The 20,170-nt window shown below is 34.8% G+C and overlaps 2 protein-coding genes and 1 long non-coding RNA gene across 5 annotated transcripts; 1 reads left to right on the forward strand and 2 right to left on the reverse strand.

Annotated features, from left to right (window-relative positions):
- Positions 1-2,861: 2,861 nt before the first annotated feature.
- On the reverse strand, positions 2,862-11,137 carry LOC122412526 (GSK-3-binding protein-like). Its single transcript, XM_043422115.1, has 2 exons — positions 9,248-11,137; positions 2,862-9,166 (listed from the first exon to the last, which is right to left on the reverse strand). The coding sequence occupies exon 2, from the start codon at positions 9,136-9,138 to the stop codon at positions 8,551-8,553; it is 588 nt and encodes a 195-aa protein (XP_043278050.1). The 5' UTR covers positions 9,139-9,166; positions 9,248-11,137; the 3' UTR covers positions 2,862-8,550.
- A 155-nt stretch (positions 11,138-11,292) lies between these two features.
- Positions 11,293-12,407, forward strand: LOC122412528 (uncharacterized). Its single transcript, XR_006261374.1, has 2 exons — positions 11,293-11,387; positions 12,266-12,407. It is a non-coding gene; the product is annotated as an uncharacterized lncRNA (long non-coding RNA).
- Positions 12,408-15,921: 3,514 nt separating this feature from the next.
- Positions 15,922-20,118, reverse strand: dgt3 (dim gamma-tubulin 3). Of its 3 annotated transcripts, none has more exons than XM_043422110.1 (9): positions 19,692-20,118; positions 19,170-19,388; positions 18,702-18,888; positions 18,325-18,536; positions 18,076-18,207; positions 17,416-17,755; positions 16,712-16,944; positions 16,314-16,479; positions 15,922-16,238 (listed from the first exon to the last, which is right to left on the reverse strand). In XM_043422110.1, the coding sequence occupies exons 1-9, from the start codon at positions 19,871-19,873 to the stop codon at positions 16,092-16,094; spliced, it is 1,818 nt and encodes a 605-aa protein (XP_043278045.1). In that variant the 5' UTR covers positions 19,874-20,118; the 3' UTR covers positions 15,922-16,091. The 3 variants fall into 3 exon arrangements, with proteins under 3 accessions (XP_043278045.1, XP_043278044.1, XP_043278046.1); XM_043422109.1 differs by having other exon boundaries at positions 17,416-17,761; XM_043422111.1 differs by lacking the exon at positions 19,170-19,388 and having other exon boundaries at positions 17,416-17,761.
- Between the last annotated feature and the right edge of the window lie 52 nt (positions 20,119-20,170).

The raw sequence follows: 20,170 nt of genomic DNA on the forward strand, positions 1-20,170 counted from the left end.
AATTTCAGAAATTGACATGCCAGTTTTACCCCCACCACCGCGAATCGTTTTATTCAGATCTCGGCGAGAGCCTCAGGTCAGCAGACGACAGGGCTGTCAATGTACTTGTCCCGAGGTCCCGAGACTCTACCGAGTCTCTTGATAGAAAAACGATGTCCCGAGACTCTACAGAGTCTCTTGATAAAAAAACGATGAAAATTGAAAGTTGCAAACTTTCAAACTAATTTTTTTTTATGTTTTTATGGATTTAACCCTTACTAGTCACACTTCAAGTTTCTGGAATAATAATCACACGGATTCCACAGTACCCCACTCACTTTGGAGGACGATAAATAATTGAAAAACTGTAAAAAAAATAAAATATAAATACTGCAATGTATTTTGAACCTTTATGAAACGACCATAACGATTTTATTCTATTCGTATTATTTTTAATATTAAAAAAAAAATGTCAAAGAAAAGAATGCAGAAAAAATGACTTTTTTCACAAAAATTGATGTAGAAATCGTAATTTTCAATTTAAAAAAAAAAAAATCAACTCTTTCTATAAACTTGAGAAAGCACGCTTTCAGGTAGTATATTAGTTAAGTTTGTCACACTGGGGTGGATCGGACCCCAGATTTTCGCATGATCTGACTTGATTGACTACCAAAACTAAACTAACGGGCCCTTTTCAATAATAACGATGAGACTCTCTTCTCAAAGGATCGAACTATCGACCGAGGGCACCACAAGTCCCATTTTCTCGAAATTTCTAATTGGTGTGACTATTAATGGTTAAACAAAGAGATAAATTTATTATGTTCGTAAAAGAAGGTAGAAAAAATACATTATTTCGTTCTATACAAAAAAAAATGCTGAAAATTAGAATTTGCAAATTGCTTCCTCAAGATGGTCAAGATGCACGGTGCTCAAGATGCACGATGCTCAAAGCTTCCTCTATAAGGAAACCAAAATGAAAATATAGCACCCCATAGAAAATCATCAAAATAAATACTAATGTGCACTCCGTTAGATGACGAAAATTATTTTTATTTATCTCTGACGCACTTAATGAAGTGCGTTTGGGGTTATGTCATTACATAACCCCAAACGTCAACATGATGTGAAACTTCGGCTGGTGACTTTCGAGCTCTCGAGCTCCTTAGCTTTCCGCCAATCTTCCCTGCTCTTTTTATTGAATGTCATTGGCCCAGAATTTTTCTCATTCTTCATTGGTTGCAACAAAAATTCTCTCACCGGGTATTGGTGTTCATGGGGGCCAACGAGCCTATGTTTGTAGCGGTCAGAGTACGCGTATTATACAGATACGTCGAATTCCGAATGTGTTAGTAACTTTTGCATAATCTTAAGGTAATGGAGCAGTCGCTATCTCGCCACCGTGAGTGCGAGAGAGATAGCTGCAATTTTCGAAATTGAATATCTGCGACACGGTTTGATCAATAAAAAAAGCCCCTGTCAGCGTATTTTTGCCATCTTTCCGCGTCCATTGACAGAGCCTTTTTTGATTAGTCAAACGACAGCGGAGAATTTTCATTTCGAAAATTCGAGGTGAGGTTAGGCCACTGATCCTTTACCTTAAGCCCGTGCAAAGTTTTTTCTCGGGAATTACGCCACCAATCATGATGCTTTTGGGCGCAATAATCGAAAGAGAATTTATAAATTAGCTTAAACTTCAATTTTCAAGTTGCTAAATGGCTCCTGAGTTTCGTATTCAGAAAAACCACATACCAATTTTACCCCCACCACCGCGAATCGTTCTATTCAGAGAACCTCAAGTCAGCAGACGACAGGGCTGTCAATGTACTTGTCCCGAGACTCTACCGAGTCTTTTGATTATGTCAAGTATTAAAAATTACTTTGTGCGGGTATACACCGGCTATTAATAAATCGAGACAGTCTTTCGGCGAGCTTTTATACTTATTGTTAATCATGCACGCCAAGTTTTTGTATTGTAGTTGCAGTTTAATATCGGTCCAGCAATCGTTAAAACTCTAATCAACCGCAACAAATAACTATGCACGATCGGTATTACCAACAAATCGAAAGCTTTTGATTCTTGGCTACCGGCAATGGTAACGATTTCAATCTCTTTTCCAGTAAACTCAATTCATTAATTAAAAGAGTAAGAATTTCAAATGAGACGAGAATTTCCTATTCAATTTTCATTTCCCTTTTAAAAGTTTAATTTGTTCACTTTTGCAATTCATTTTTTTAATTATCTTGCAACTTAAGGTATGAACTTTTAATACTTGGAGTAATTTTTACTCTTCGGATATATTTCCACAAATATAGGTATGCTCTGTAAGTCTAAAAAATGATTATGGAAAATTCAATATTTTAAAAAATATTGCGCTAAAAATCTTTTGGAGTAAAGTCTTCTCATATTAAAACAAAACTGTATACCAAATTGTAGGTCGAAATTCAGCTATCAGCTATTAGAAGTACATCCAATTTTACACACATATGGCACCACTGCAACAATCAGGTCCGGATTTGTGTCACTTGACAACACTTCATTTTTTTCGCGTGATTTGAATCAAGACTAGAATCCGAAATTTTGGACGCAAGGCGTTCGACGTCCGTTCCCTATCACATAGGCATAGGGTAAAAATTACCAGATTCAGGATCTGACAGTACAAACTTCTTTCTAGTCTCTATATTTATGTTTAATTTGTTTGATCGAGGCTCTATATAACAGAACGTTCGATATTATAACAATGAAAAGGTTCGAAGCATTTGTGTTTGAGGTCGTTGGCGAACGTAACGCACGTCTCGCATAGCGAATCTTTCGGATAGATCATTGAGGACAGTGGAAATGTTACAGTTTCACAGTAAATAAAAACAAAAAAACACACAAATGTGGTTTGAACTTTGTATATTTTTTTAAATCTGTAATTATAGACATGTCGAACAAGCTATTTCAGAAGCAGGTTCGACGATCACAACAAGATATAGTTTTTCTTAAACATTCTATATCGATAAAGTAATGTATATGAGGCATTCCACGCCATTTTACCTGAGTTGAGACTCCAACTATTTGGAAAAAATAAAAATAACATTCATCTTTTAAAAAAATGTATTTTATTTTAGAAGAAGAAAAACATTGACATTGTTAATTTAAAATTAAAGGTTTTCAAAACTTCCAAAACCCACATTTTTTCGAAAATTATAGCTTTCGACAAAGAAGAGATAAAAATGTAAAAATTGGTGTGGATACTCCTTTCAGAAAGTACTATTTTATAAAAAAAAAAAAAAAACAATGAGAAGATTAAAAATGGTCGGGGTCACAACTTAGGTAAAATGGCATGTTCATTCATGCACAAATCACGAATGAAAATACATCGTTGAACATTCTCATCGCACGCGCGCACAGACACTCTGATTGTAAATAATATTTACTCACATTTCAAGGTACGCAATGAATGAAATCGAAAGACGAAAAATATAATTGTCACATAATTTATAGTGAACAATAGTTCCAATCGGTAATCATATGTAAAATTAAAAAAATTTCTTTACCTCATAATCCTAACGTTTGAATTTTTTTCTTTTTTCAACATTATCCATCGAAAATATTGATCATAGAGACAATAGCTAGGCGTTTTAAATGTGAAGTTTTCATGATCCAGCATAAGTCTTTATCTACGTGTACCGTCATCCTCAATATTTACGGTTTCGTTGTGAATCACCATTAGTTCCCGCATACATAATTGGCAATAAATTCGTGTCGGGAATAACATTTCAATCTTCTTAGATGTTTTTATATTATGATATGAAGCACATACTTCAAAAATGGACACGTCATTCATACAGAAACATGTATACAAGAAACGCAAACAAAAAAGAATAATTTCACTTGCTTAGAATGAAGAAATTAATTAAATCTAACGTATCGAAGAAACCGATACTTCATGATTTTTATAGGTTAACTATGCACTAAAACATGCACAGCGATTGTGGAAAACTACAGTGCTCAATAGTCCAGTTAAAATGAAGGAATAGAGCAACTTTCGAGCAGAAATCTGCTAACTTGCTCTAAGACTAATTTGATGACGCTGAATCGAATGGTATAATTTTTTTTGCAATCAACCCCCAGAAACATTGAAAAATAAGAATTTAAAGTTTAAAACGCGTATAACTCATAAACTATCGACTCGATTGGAAAAATACTTGTATCAACGTTTTCGGACGGCAAAAATTCATAAGAGATTAATATTTCTATCTATTAATTTCTGATATTTGAAAAACAAGTGAGAAAAATGGTTTTTATAAGACATGCATCATTTGGTACATCGAGAATCACTGGGAATGTATAGAAAGATGAAGGATAGATATACAACTCTGTCCCACATATTAAAGTGTGTTGTACGCACGCGTGGTTTACGCAACGTGCTTGTGCGTGCTTTAGAAAACCAAAACAAACGCACACATACTCACACAGACGCTACGCATTTTTGCTTCCGAGCCTACCGTATACCACCTACGCATGCACTGGACGATAGAGAGAACCTTCCTATGAGTGCAAACGGTAAAGCAATATAGTGCATCTCTTTCTAAAACAGGTTCTCAACCCGTATTTTGTTAATATATTCAATCGCACTTTTTTCACACTTAATGAATAAAAAAAAAAAATTCTTCGGGAAAGTTTGATTAGACCCTGTTGGAGCGTACGTAATCGAAAAAACCCGAATTATCTACAATTTTAATATGTTTTCAAGCCATTGAAATTTGAGGATTTTTATCTCGAGCTCAATGTTTTTTTTTTTTAATTTTCGTTAATTTTTCAATTTTTTTCAAATGAATAGGCTGCTTTCTTATGTATTTTTGACATCTGAAAACGGCAACACAAATATTTTTTCAATCTAGTTTCAACCCTTATTTTTTCAATGTTGTCGGGGATTACTCGTAAAAAATTTACACCAATCAATTCAGCGTCATCAAATTAGTCATAGATCAAATTTTCAGATTTCTGCTCGAAAGTTACTCCATTTCTACATTTTAACTGGGCTATCAAGAACGAGTCGAATAGGCCCCTGTGAACCCATTTTTCTTTCATCTATTCAACGTTTAAATTTTCAACGTTCGACATTTCTTCTTTATTTTTCCCGGTGCATTTCTTGTTGTTCATTTATTTTTTTAACAGAACAAAAAAATCTAAATGAGATCATAGTTTTCCTCGCGCCTAGAAAGATCTACCACACTTATGTAACAAACATTTAAACGTTCTGTTTATCTCGCAGACAGAGAAAAAGAGTAGGGAGGGGAAGTTTGAGCGTTGATATAAAAATGCGATCAGGCCGTTTGTTAATAAAATACGCTTTACGTTAAGCAGAGACAGGCAAATAAAAACATCTGAGCAAAGTTTGAACTTAATCTATTGATATATCATTCTTCGATTGATTGAATTAAAAATGTGTTATAAAAAATATCAAGCCTACGCCGTGGAAATTGAAGATTGCTCTTAGCCGTCTTTCTCCATTTGATTTCATAGGAACGTTCAAATACATGTTGGTTCTTCCCTCTTAGTTATTTTAGGGAGCGTGATTATGCACATGGTTTTGTACTCGGTACTTGCCTCTAAATACGTTCGCATTATCATAGTTATAAAACTGAACTTTCGAATTAATATTTGTATCGCAATATAAACTTCCTGTCATACTTTGATGTTTTTGGTAATGTTTTGTTTACTTTCTCGAAATGATATTTAGATGAAAAAAAATTACAAACTAGTTAAATAAAAAATATAAATGCATCTGAAACAATTTTTTGGAAAAAACATTCGTTTTATTTAAGCAAAAGTATAAATGGAACATGTATTTTAATCGTTTGTGGTTTCCCAATTCTGTACAAATAATTATAAGCACGGAAAACAAGGCTAAAAAACAGAGCAATGAAAGTGGATCACGACTGTATTTTATTAGGTTTCCTCCTTTTGCTTGCTTCAAGTGCTTTAGATTCACTCGATTAGTGAAATTTATTACTGACATGTACGTGGCCCCACGTATCCAATATCATTGGATGATAGGTACATTGAATGGTTGGCCTGCGCGCTGAATTCTACATGTGCAATTTTGAACGCGTTCCTTGACCGGGAGATATCGCTAACATCTTTAATCTAAAGACGAATTCTTTATAATCTTCCTGTCTCGAGAAAACCCGGCTCCCGGTTAATTAGAGTGCGTATTAGTATATCGGCGTTCTGAGCTCTCTTATTCGTCCATGTTTCCTTCGAGTTCTCTATGGAGACGTGTGCAGATTTAAAATTGCTTCGTGTTTGTATGTGTTGAAAATGGAATGGATCTCCGAATTAAGAGGATGGATCAGTTGGTATATCGCAACCGTGAGTGCGAGAGAGATAGCTGTAAATTTCGAAATCGAAATTCTTTGACACAGTTTGACCGATTAACCCTTATACTAGTCACACTTCAAGTTTCTGGAGTAATAGTCACACGGGGTTCAAGGTACCCCACTCACTTTGGGGGACAATAAATAATTGAAAAACTGTAAAAAATAAAATAAAATAAAAATACTGCAATGTATTTTGAACCTTTAAGAAACGACCATACCGATTTAATTCTTTTCGTGTTATTTTTAATATTAAAAAAAATGTCAAAGAAAAGAATGCAGAAAAAATGACTTTTTTCACAAAAATTGATGTAGAAATCGTAATTTTCAATTAAAAAAAAAAAAAAATCAACTCTTTCTATAAACTTGAGAAAGCACGCTTTCAGGTAGTAATGTCACGCTGGGGTGGATCGGACCCCAGATTTTTACACAATCTGATTTGATCGACTACCAAAACTGAACTAATGGGCCCTTTTAAATAATAACGATGAGGCTCTCTTGTCAAAGGTTCGAACTATCGACCGAGGGCACCACCAAGTCCTATTTTCTCGAAATTTCTATTTGGTATCGTCGGTCGAAAAACGGCTAGGGTCCAATATACCCCGTGTGACTATTAAGGGTTAAAAAAAGACTCTGTCAGTCGATTTTTGCCATCGTTCTGCGTAGGCTGTAGAGCCTTTTTTTAATCGATCAAACTATGTCAAAGAATTTCGATTTCGAAAATTCCAAGTGAGGTTAGTCGACTGATCCATACTCTTTTACGAGACTTGTAATTCTCTCTCACTAATCGTTTTTACTGTGCCGCCATTCTGCGATTCTTGTATCCATACATAATCCAATAAATGTAAGCATAATGTGTTTTTCCGGAAAATGAATGAATAATTACTGATACTTGCGAAAGGTATTTCGTTGAAGTCTGAATTATTTTTATTTCGTGTTTATGATGGACTGGCATAACGCTGAGGTTTGCCAGAAAAGAAAAAAACAATTTGTAATTCTCCAATCTTTCACCCTTCCTAATTCGCAATTCGCAGTTATTCAACCGATCCGAATGATTCGTGAAATAAAAAACTCCTGTAAAGAGTCTCTGGCAGCGACGTCATAAATGTACTTGTCTTTGAATCACTACCGCGACTCTAGATTGGTGAATTAAAAATGTTCATATCGTTTATTTCGTTAGATTCCAACGTTGCAAACTTCAGCATCATCGATTGGCGACAACGAAATAAATGGAGAGAAAGAGTGAAAAGAAAATCTTTCACCGAAGGTAGCAACATTACAAAATATTTTGTAAACTCATGACACAATCATCGTTTCCCAATAACAGTTCAATGAAAAATAAATAAAAACAACTATTGACCATTCAAAAGCGCAGTGATTGATTTTTTGTAGGAAATGTAATCCGTTTCCATATCGTCAAACAGCAAGACCCGTTCGTTCGATACGAGTAAATATATTGAGTCGCACGAATTTCGTTATGGACATCAGTTTGCAAGTAAAACGGTAAAAAAAGCCTTCTATTGACACATTCACGCCAATGCGAAAACGATTGGCGGTAGGGCGAGCAAAAAAAATGTTTCACCGAAATCCCTTGCCTATGTACTGGATAAGGGATTCGCGAGGTATTTCGTCAGCATTATGTTTCACAAACGCCGGGTTCAAAGTAATAATTTCGTGGCACGTAGACCAACCGGACGAGCGTAAGACACACAATAGAGGGTCGATCGTTTACATACGAGAATAAGTTGTCCGTAAACGCGTACTGTCGCGAATGGAAACACGTCGAACTACGTTGAGTGTACAAACACGTAATAAGAGAAAATTTTTAACAGCAATTTCATATCTTGACCGTGTTAATGAGACTCTCAATGATCGTCAATCGGTGGAGTTGACCATTGTTTGAAACAACTACCATTTAGTTCTCAAATTATTTTGATTTCATTCAAACCGATTTGGTTGAAATAGTTTGAAATCCAAGTGCATTCGCATGAAACAATGGTCGTTCTACCGTTTGCTGACATTGGTGCCCTTTTTACACATTATAACCCATCGCCAACAACTAAGTAAAAATGGTTTTTCTATCTGATTAAATCTTCCAATGTACATAGCTAGTATACTTATAACTAAGAATTTTAGTTCTTCAGGGGCACCAAGGGACGGAGGACTGGGGCTTACGAGATGAATACGTCACTGCAGTCCTCCTCACAAATCAAGGGGTTCGTATACAGGTGCCAAAGGATCGTCTTCGGAATCGTAGAAATAAGGCTTTCTCCGATATCCCGTTGTGACTCGATGTTGTTGTTGGAGCTTCCGTCTTCGTTGCCGTTCTATGATGCTCTCGCCGACGTCATCGTCGCCATCCTCTTCGTCAGCCATTTCATCCCCGGAGTTTTCGTAGTCGTCGAAATTCGTTCGGAGTCTTTTGACCGCTTCTTTGATAAGTCCGCCTTCCCGTAGAAGTTCTTGCAACAATTCGTAAGGATCGTCGTCTCTCGTTGCTGTATTTGTTTTATGATTATGGAGATGGTGATGCCTTTGCTCTTGTGTTGTACCGTTGTTATTCTTCGTCCCGCATATCTCGCAGTTACCGGGTTCGGCCCACGAGCGTGATGGTATGTGATATGGCGATGGTCTATGTTTGTGGCTAATGCTGGATTTTGCCTTGAGACTGGACAGCCTTAAGTTCTCCTTAATCTGTGATACGAGCAGATCAACGTCACGCGTTATAAACTCCTGCGTCGTTTCCGGCATTACTTTAAATAGATAAGTTGTTTCTTCGGCACTCGGCATTTTACTACTTGCTTAAGTTGTATGTTGCCTAGAAAATACACCACTTTTAGTTCTACCGAATTTACGACAACGCAAACGTAAATAAACCGTTAGTGATTTTATCACTCACTCCTTTCTCTCGAAAGAGAGAGAGAGAGAGAGAGAGAGAAAGAGAAAGAGACGGGAACACAACAAAAGCTTTGGTTCAGTGTTTGCTCGTTCTATCTTGCTCTCTTGTCTCTCACGACGAGCTCGAAACCGAAGCAGGTTCCCACTTCATTCAACTGCCTTAACTTCGTACGAATATATCGTTGCTCGGTAACAAAGCTTCCGACCAAATTCCTGCTACTTTTTTTTTGTAGTTGAATCAACGGAAAAATTTCACAAGGACTCCAAACGCGACTTACTCTGGTCTTTATCTTTATTTATCAATACACTTTTACGATCACTCATGGCTTCCTCGTGTGTTTTTCATCTCGATGTTGCATCACCACACCAGCAAACACTTAACACAATAATCCGTTTACGAAAATTCGAGGAAGATAAATAACGATGTAAGAAATTATACAAACAAGAAATGGTTGATGATGCTTGGCTGAACAAGCCGTTTATTCCGTCGCAGTTTTCTTCACGGATTCTCTCAGAGCCGACAAAACCCGTCACAACGAATCAACTCCCGCGAACGAAGCACTAACCCAAACACGAGTACTCACACCGATGCGTTATGCGTCCGTGGGCACGTAACCAAGCTACGCAACACACACGTGTATGTATGTGCGCGCGCGTACACAAAGCTAAGTGAGGGCAATGCGTAATCAACGAAGCGCGTGATTCACCAGGCGAAACCGTTGATATAGATATATATGTTATTTATAAACATATATTTGTATCACGAAATTAATGATGAATTTGAATCTGCTCGTTCAACTTGTATGTGCAATGTTTATTTAAAATTGTTTTCACTATTATCGTGATAACACCGTGTGTCGTTTCAGATTATCGACTGTTTGTAATTATTGAAAACAAAGTGCATTGATGTAATCAAATTGACCTTCTTGAGCAGTTCAAAAATACTCGGCAAGGAAGAAGTAGCATGGATAGAAAGCGAGATAAAAACGCGTTTAAATAAGTATGTATAAGTGGATCTTGAAATCGACGGCGTGTCTCGTTGCCACAGAAAGTTAGGATCGTGCAAAAGAGAAGGCTCTCGGAACGAACTTCACTGTATAAATGAGCACTGTTGAGACCTTTCTTGCGGGTCGACGTGGTGTCTCAGACTACCACCACTAAGCAACAGAGTTTCACTCGATTGGCACGCACACCGGCATTGTTATTGTTTTGATGCCTATCGCTCACCCGACTCTCGGAACGCTCCCCACCACAACACCGTTTGTCCCCTTTGCTCAGTTTTGTTGTGGTTCACCGATTCTCAATAATTACACCACCACTTCAACGTTTTTATCAACAAAACAATTTGTGTTTGTGAAATTCGGAAAATCCAAATAAACCGAAATTTTCTGCTGATAATCACACACAAGCGCGCTTAGACTGGAAAACACAATAATGGAAAACCCGTATTGAAAATATTTTACAATTTCTCTAGGAAGTTTAGGTGAAAAAATATTTTCGAATTTATTGCCCCAAGATTTCCATGATTGCTTTCCACTATTTTATAAATACATCAAACTCAATCGTTTGTAACCACTTTTGAGAGAGAGCGAGAGAGAGAGGAGAGGTCGCGAAGCTTTATGGAATATGCTGTGCGACAACAACGGTCACTATACTAAGCGAGCGGATACAAAACACTATAACGATATACGCTTGCTACTCTGTTATGCCGAGCAGACTCCACAGTGTATACTTCAAATTCACAACTCGCAGGCACACACGACCACACAGGTATGCACGCACAGAGGAACGATGGCTGATGAAACACTTTTTGAATGAATACAAGTTCATTTGCTTTCGTTTGACTACGACACAACTAGGCTTTGAGAATATATTTCGTTTCAACACCAAGCTATAGGCTACAAAGGAATCAAGCGAGTATTGCAAAGAGGATCGTTGCCATCCGTTCTTGCTGGCAGCTATGAACCTTTTCTTTCTCTCTATCTCTCTTTCGCCACATTTATTATTGTTTTGGTTATGGGGCGCATGTGCACAGCGCCATCTGCCTCCTTCGCTCTCGTCTAAACAAACCGTTAACTCACCAACCCATCCGACGACGAATCGATACACGAATCCGAGAGAGGCATGTACCTCACCGCGAGGTATGTAAATATATCAGCGTATATGCATATATATGGGCAGATCCACTACTTTTCAACCACACTTGCGCACTTGGATCAGCGATTTGACTGCCGATTTTTCCCCAAAAAATAAGTAATGAAACAAGACGATCCTTTAAATTTGAAATCAATTCATGAAATTGATGATACTGTAGAATTTTTTGAAATTTTTAAAAAGTCATTTTTAAGCCATTTCCATGATTTTTTCATGTGAACTCTATGTGGTTTAAAGATTTGTATGAAAGCGGCATTTTTCTTCTTGAACCTTCTACTTATGAGAAAAAAATAGTTTTTCACTCCAAATGAAAATCCGGTTGAATTACTTAAATTACCATCTTTACAAAATTTCCCGCATTTTTTAAACGGGGCCATAGCAATAATTTTTCTCGTGGACGGCTTTAATACGATTCTAATTTTTTATATCTAGGTATATTCTGTAATTGCATACACATTACCACGTTCCTTTTAATACACAATCTCTCGAAGCTACTTGATTTATGAAAACTCAATGAAATGGCTTAAAGTTATCAGAGAATGTATACCTCATTCTATACCCAAACATTGAAAATTTTTTTAGAATGGGTTTTAGCTGATTAGTGAGCTGTGAATTTTTGAAATGTTCCAGTTTTCCGTTTATGTTTTCACGTTTCTGACATTATTTATTACCGAAATTCATTCGCTATTCTTGACTATGCTAGAATAATCCAATTTTATTTTCTATTATGATAACCTACTCTGTTATCAAAGCAATAAATAATGGGGAAGTAAATTTTTAATTGACTGAAAATATAGTAAAGATCATTCGAAACTAGGGTCGCATTCTTTTTTTACTTTTTTAAAGTATTTTTTATTTTTTCCAGAATGTGACTCAACAGAGAGAGAGAGAGAGAGAGGAGAACATGAAACGCTCATGAAATCTAACAGAATTGCCAATTTTCGGATATATCTATCGTAATCTGAAGCTAGAAATTTTCATATCATTAAAAAATGTGCCTCTGATGACTTTTTGTAGTATTATTTCCAATTCATGTTACCATAGCCAGAAATGCAGGGTGGAAATATTCAGCACAAGTATCGATGCACAAAATTTTTAAAATTTGCACATAGCCGACAAGATCCAACCGGAGAAAGAAAAAGTATAAAGCATATCAAAACCAACAGACTTATTTTTCATTACATACATTGCATCCTGAAATAATAAATTTTTATGCCATCCAAAAATGAGTCACCGATGACTTTATGTAGCATTTTTTGAAATCTTCATTACCATGACCAAGATAGGAAGTGTACTTAGCATACATGTCAATGCACAGAATTTATAAGGTTTGCAGGTATCTACTCCGGTTTAATCATCTACATTTCGATACTAACAGATGAAGCACCAATGACTCTTCAAATCAATTATGCCAAAATTAAAAAAGGACAGCGAAAAAGACAACGCACTTAAATGCCAATAGAATTCAAAATTGTTTGATTCATCTGTGCATCGGTTTTCGAAGACAGCAATTTTAGACCCATTCAGAAATGAGCAGCTGAAGACTTCAGTAATGAGTTTATTAGTTCATATATGTCGGAACCAAAAAGTTAAATGATTGCCACACATGCCGATTCACAGAAATATTAAGGTTCACAGAGACTTGCTGCATACTAGTAATACGAATTTAGATATTTTTGTAAAAAAGTACTCAAAAAATTCTTAAAACAAGGTTTCAAAAATTATTATCACATTGGAGGAGAAAATGTTGAGAAGGCTGAAGACAACGTATGTTAGGTCCAGCAAAATGGATGTTGCTCCATAAAGTTTGACAACTTTGTGAAGCAACATGTTTGTTGAGAGCAAAATCAGAGTCCAAACGAATGTACGCTTTGCGAAACATCTCCTGAGCTCCGTAAGGCGCGGAAATGACATGCCAATTTTACTGTAACCCCGCGAATTGGTTTATTTATAGAAATTAAGGTACTCCTATACTGCATGCTAGTCAAATGAGTGCTAAATTTTCAAAACGCTTTTAAACCAAGTTTAACGTACCGATTAAATGTATTGTTAGTGGATTTGTATTACAACATATTTCATTAAGATGTAAAAATATTAAAAAAGCTAGTTTTGCAAAACCATCAACTGATAAATGCAAATTTCCACGCTGACACATTTTCACTGGTATTTTTCAAAGAATTATCTGCGTTTTTTGATCGATTTTATTGCAACAAGTCTCATTCTGTTCGTCAACTAGTCATCTATGAATCCACCGTGTAGTTGTTTTTTTTTTTAACTTGATCGTTTCACTATTGCAGCTAATTTTTCATTAAGTGAAAAAACTTTTTCATTCATAATTTCTGAAGGAATGATTTTAAAGGAAAATCTACGTGGTGAATTCGTAGAGGATCAGTTGAGGAACAAAATGAGACTTGGTGCAATAAAATCGGTTAAAAAATACAGAGGATTTTTTGAAAAATACCTGTGAAAATGTGTCGTCATGGAAATTTTCATCTATCAGTTAATAGTTTTACAAAACTATCATTTTAAATATTTTTCACGTTAATAAGATATGCTTGAATACATATCTACTAACAATAATGTTAATCGGTACGTTGAACTTGGTCTAAAAGCGTTTTGAAAATTTAGCACTCATTTGACTAGCATGCAGTACAGAGATAGCTGCAAATTTTGAAAAGGAAATTTTTCCACATCGTTCGTCTGATCGAAAAAATAAAAATGTCATCAGATTTTTGCGATCGTGCTGCGTACGATGACATTTTTATTATTTTAATCGGATGAACGATGTCAAAGAGTTTCAATTTCAAAAACTCGAGTTGGTATACCGCAACCGTGAGTGCGAGAGAGATAGTTGCAAATTTCGAAATCGTAATTCTTTGACACAGTTTGACCGATTAAAAAAAGGCTCTGTCAATCGATTTTTGCCATCGTTCTGCGTAGGCTGACAGAGCCTTTTTTTAATCGATCAAACTGTCTCAAAGAATTTTGATTTCGAAAATTCCAAGTGAGGTTAGTCGACTGATCCATACTCTTAATTATAGTATCGGCGAGCTTTGGATCAACAGACGACAGGGTACTTGTCCCGAGACGATTCTACAGAGTCTCTTGATTACTAGTAAGACAATAATCGTCTCGAATTTCTTCCCAGACTTTCATTGTTAGTATTTCATTGTTATTGTGTACATTTTTCATAAACTTCGTAAAAAACGAACATTCGTTATATGGAAAGATAAACGATTTTTTACACATGGTCCCTCCCTATATACCCCCCGGTTTTTCTTCATACTTATAAACACGTTTATCTAAATAATCAATAAGACGAACTCGTTAAAATTTGATATGCGTTTCAGTCGACTACCCATTGAAAAACTGTGTAAATTTCAAGACTTTTTAAGAAAATCGTTTCGTACATGAACTACCTTAAAAGATGATCGATAATACAATATCAACGAAAGATAAAAATAAAAGAAAAACTGCACGAACAATAAGTTGAAATAAATCAAATCTTTTATTTGTTGCTGCGTTCATTAGTAGATTAAAACAATATTTTTTAAATAGACAATTTCGAAAATAAAGAAACGAACTTCCCGCGCAATTTTCGAACGGTAATATTGACTGGTCGACTGGATCCTAATTAAACCTCGTTGACATTAAAAAAAATTGGAGATAACATCAATGAATGTTTCAATTTAATTTTTACCACACATGCACCGAAATTCAATTTTCCGAAATCGGAAGGTTGATTTTTCGGTGCCTGTGTAATGAAAAATAGTATACACTCCGCGGGAGTGAAATTAGACTACCTCAAATCGTGTGCTCTGCCCGCGGTTTGAAGTAGTCTACTTTCCCTCCCTAGGTGCGTAATATACTAGTTTATAGTTAAGATTTTCAAACAAACGTTTTAATTGATCAAAAATCACTACCAAATGATTTTGCATTAGTGTATACTTTTCTTGTAAATTTTTTCAGACAGACGCGGATGCTCTTCTTTTCTTTTAATAAACGTCACAGATATGTCACGTCGAAAATAGAAATGATTAGTTTTCCAATATTCAATGACTAATTTCGACGCAATTGTGGACAAATACTACCGCTATTTGCTAAGAAAAATCTTAGCTTTTTCAAAAATCTCTAAAAATCTAGTAACTGGTAAAAAAATTAAATATAATCGTTCCTTTATACTTTTCGATTCTTAAATTCTCTATTTAAGAATGTTTCATTGAATTTATTACTGTAGATTAATGTTATTTGATTCATGACTTCTTTGTATTATCATAATAAGTTTCTTTTCTATTTTGAGAATCAATTTTTTTTTCAAATTTCAATATTAAATTTATTATGAATCAATGACTAATGTTTGGATATTCCAGACCCGAAAGCTCACAATTTTTGATTCAAGAGTTGCAGTATCACGGAATTATATATTCTAAATTGATAACGCGAGATCGACTATACGAAAGAAGGTTCCGCAGCTTAGGTTATAATTTCTGGACTGATTTCTAAAAAATAAGAATAAAAAGATGTTTATAGATTATTTTATCACATGCTCTTACAAACATCTCAATTCCAATTTATTCGTTTATTTTGTAAGCATACCGATGAGATTAAGTTCTTCGATCCTGCGTAGTCTAACGAAAAAATATAATTTCAAGAATTATCATTCATAGAGAATAAAATTAATTTTGAATCATTTACATTTCTGAAGTGACCGAAAAATGTGAATTCTCAACTTTTCTCTTAGCCTCGTCGTACTTTGATTGCAATTCCTCGGGATCTGTTAGGAAACGTTGCCACATTATTGTTGTATCACGCTCGAAGGAATTGTCCAGAGTTTTTCTCTGTGGACAAAAATGTTATAAATTAATTTGAAAAAAGGCTTTTTTTTAAATTTCAGCAATGAATCTTAATCTTACGTTCATGTCTTTGATTTTCGCTCGAACTTCTGTGACTCGTTCCTGTATATCACGAACATGTCTAGTACCTTCGTCGAGGCGTTCCAATAATTCGTAAGAAGTTGGTTTCAAGCTGTTTGTAACACCTTTCTTTTCTTCATCATAAATCGACATTATTTCTTCTTCCCTGAAAAATTGAATTTTCTCAACTTTCTATGAATTATTTTGATATTGACTAGATATGATTATTCAATATTAGAGCATAACAATTCTACAGTTTTTTCCGTGTTATTCTACGGTTTACTTTCTCTATTGTTCCGAGAAAATTTTGCGAAGTGTAGAAGTTTGTTACAGAAGTGAAAAATTATGAAGGGAATTCTATAATCGTTTTGGCTCCTGTATAGGCGAGAAAAACTCACAGCTGCTTCAACTTAGTGATTCTTGCATTGTGTAGAATACCCAAAAGAACTTTTTTCCGTTTTTCATTTTCCTGTACCAGCACATCGTACTGTTTAGTCGCTACGCTCAAGTCGTCGGGATTGCTATCCGCACCAAGAAGTAACGATATCAATACTTTGTTGAAAACATTTCTTTCCTTCGGTGGTGATTTTAAAATAGCCTCATATTTCGCTTGTTCCTCTTTCATACTTTCCTGTATCAATATCGAAATATATTTGAAATTTTTTATTTTTGATTGTTGTCTCCAATAGCATGAAAAGTTTCGACGTTTATAAATTGTTTTATCGATAAAAGTCCTTTATCATGGATTATACAAATGGAAAATTTTATTTCGTGCGATTTGAGACAAGCATTTAATCTATTTCAAAATTATAATGAATGAAAGAAAATCAGTCACGGAATAATTTGTCGAAACAATAGTTAACACTTTAAAATGATCGTTGCCGGAAATTAAAGTGAACGTAGTTTCACATGGATGAATTATCCAGATTTTTATCTAAATACGCACATAGAAGATTTTTACATCTCAAAAGTTTTGATGCTAAGAAACATGTTTATTTATCCGCGAGTGTTACCGAAATTTCTCCGACAAAAATATATTGAGAAATGATCTTTTTCCTCTTATTTCAGATAAATCGTTTGTAATTACGAGAAAACCACTTACAGATCGCATTGACGAGAGACTGTATTCAGTGGCAAGATAATAACGACCATCTGCAATAAATACAAGAATTTCTTTGAGACAACGAAGCTGAAGTTGCATCAACATAGAAAGTAAATCTGAATATCCGTGTCCTCGTTCGCGAGTGAGAGTTCGCAAAGTTTGTAGTTTCGCCAAACGGTGTTTCCACCTCTCAACCCTCGCATAACCATCATTCACGAGCATTTTCGTTAAGACCAGCCTCGCGTATTGTCTTACGAGCTCCAACAATTGTTGCTCACGCATCAATTCTTCATTCTCCTCGAGAAATTCTCGTCTGCTTGTTAATGTTGCGATTTCCATCCTTACCCCAAAACAAAGAATAAAAATTCTATATTTTATATAATGAATAAATATATAAATATATATAGTAAAAAATAAATATGAAAATTGCAGTTTGAAGCTTATGCATTAATGCTCTAAAATTTGATCATTTTAAATCAAACAAATTTATTTCATTCAACAACTGAATTAAGAATGATTTTCATTTTGATAAACTTTTTCATTTTTCTAGAGGTTCGAACGTTTTATCGTGATAAACTCGACATTTATTTAGCAAAATGATCTAATAATGAACTTGGTTTGTAAAAGAATAAATAAATTTTGTTAAAACTGAGCTCTCACTGAATCTCCGATTCTGACTGAGGAATAATCGAACCACTGTTGTTATAAATATTAGCTGCATGGGCAGCTATCGCAACGCCTGCAGCTTCTTCAATCTTGGCATTTATTTTGTCCATTTTCGACGATATGAGACTGTAATATGAAAAAAAATGTATAAATTTTTAAAATCAAAGAAAATCTAAAGTAAATTTTTCAATATAAGTTAATTTCTTGACAGCTATACAGTCTTTCTTTCTTTTTCGAACTTACTTCGTTTGGCAACTCAATAATTCGTGAATTTTTTCATTGTAGCATTGGTATTTCACGTCTTCCATAAGCGAGTCATAATCAGAATCAACAGCTTGTTCCACTTTACCACCAAAATGGCGCTTTACGTAAATTCCAAGATATTCGTTGTATATATCCATCTGTTTTATGAAAATGTCGAGAGGCACTTGAGTCCAAATAACGGGCGAGGATTTCTGGGCAAAGAAATAAATTCTTCATTGTATCGTTGCAGAAGTGCAAACTAATTTAAGCTGAAATCGAATTTGACCGTGAAACAATTGGCAATATTTTTTCAAAATGATCAAAAATAGCGTAGATATTGAATATTGAAATTTCAAAATCTAGAATTTTTCTTTTACCTTTTCAGTTGTATTTGTATAAACTTGAAGCAACGATTCAAGGTCATGAAATAATAAACGATGGCACGAGTCAAACTCTTCAAGAGCACTGCCACAGTCTACATATATTTTGTTATGCTTTATTCTATCTTTTTCCAGCCCCAATTCTTCAGATTCCATATCATCATCGAGTTTTAGTCCCAACCCCCTGAAAGTATTTAACTCTGTTGATTAAAATTTTTCTATAGAAAATTAATATTATTCTGTGAATTTAAAATATATATTCTGTTAACTTGGATTTATAATTGAAAAATGATCCATTTAAGAAACGATGTATGATTTAGGAATGATTGGAAAGCCAATAATTGAACTAGATTTAATAACAAAAATCAAAATCGTTTAATTGGAAAATATTGTCAAAACATCTCTGCCTTGGAAAGTCATTCAGTTCTTGAAATAAGTTTTTTTCACAATATAAAGTAGATTTACTTTAGATTTTTCAAACTTTCTTCCAGAGTTTGAACATAGTTTGCATCTTCTTTGTAAGCATCTTTTTCAATTTCTAGCTGCTCAGAAAGTCGTGTACATCTAGCAGAATCAACATCCAAAAGCTGCACTAATTCTGGACAGTCTTTGATTGCTTGGGCAAGTTTTGAATCCAGTTCTTCTCCATCCAACCAATCTCCGTGCTTTTTTATGTGCTTTTCCCTATTTGTTTTTAATATTGTAATAAAAATAATTATTCAACAAATTCCAACAGTGAAATTATATTTTATGAAAAATCTAATCACTTTGTTCGACCAAAAATTTTGTTGGGGAAACTGGAAAAAAACCAGTTCTTTTTTCTCAAGTTGCCACAAAAAATGCAACAATAATATTTTTCTGGTGTTTAGATTCAGATCATTTGGATAAATATTTAAAATGTAGTTTATTTAGTTTTAATGTGTAGTTTATGATACTAATTATGAATTTAATTGATGAACGTAAATATTGTCAAATTTAAATTCTCACAATCTCGCATCTTCAGGCGACAGATAATTGTCTCGTCCAACATTAGAACAAAACCACTTGAAAAAGGGTTGAGCGATGGAATCGTCGCAAGTTTTATTCAATACTTCAGGTGTAATACGCGATGGGAGTCCAGGCAATATTTCCCGCACTTTGGTGTAAAGAATTGCTCCGGTAACACTCATTTCAGTGTATAAATAATAAAAAAAATAGTTTGCTCCGCTGTTGCCGGTTGATTTGAACCAGGGAAATCAGTTATTTTTTCCCAATATAAAGAAGTATTTCACTTATGACGAACGTGAGAATATGAGGATGATTGATGCTTTCTATAAAAATGATTAACAATAACATTGATGGAAAAAGATTTCGGATCTTAACCTCAAAAAAGCTTCACACCGCGCGGATTTTTCAATTCGAAGACACTGGTTAACTGCATGGTATGGTTGTGATCTGCTCCCTGGTGATCTGTTTTGTGACCAATG

This window comes from Venturia canescens, chromosome 6 (genome assembly GCF_019457755.1).
Source record: "Venturia canescens isolate UGA chromosome 6, ASM1945775v1, whole genome shotgun sequence".
Taxonomy (NCBI): Eukaryota; Metazoa; Arthropoda; class Insecta; order Hymenoptera; family Ichneumonidae; genus Venturia; species Venturia canescens.

Coding starts and splice junctions, on each gene's coding strand:
- dgt3 (XM_043422109.1), bottom strand. CDS start 19,873: ATGAGTGTTACCGGAGCAATTCTTTACACCAAAGTGCGGGAAATATTG. Junction 18,889..19,169: donor GAAAGTTTGAAAAATCTAAA/GTAAATCTACTT, acceptor AAATACTTTCAG/GGGGTTGGGACTAAAACTCG. Junction 16,239..16,313: donor CGAAAATCAAAGACATGAAC/GTAAGATTAAGA, acceptor TTTTGTCCACAG/AGAAAAACTCTGGACAATTC.
- LOC122412526 (XM_043422115.1), bottom strand. CDS start 9,138: ATGCCGAGTGCCGAAGAAACAACTTATCTATTTAAAGTAATGCCGGAA.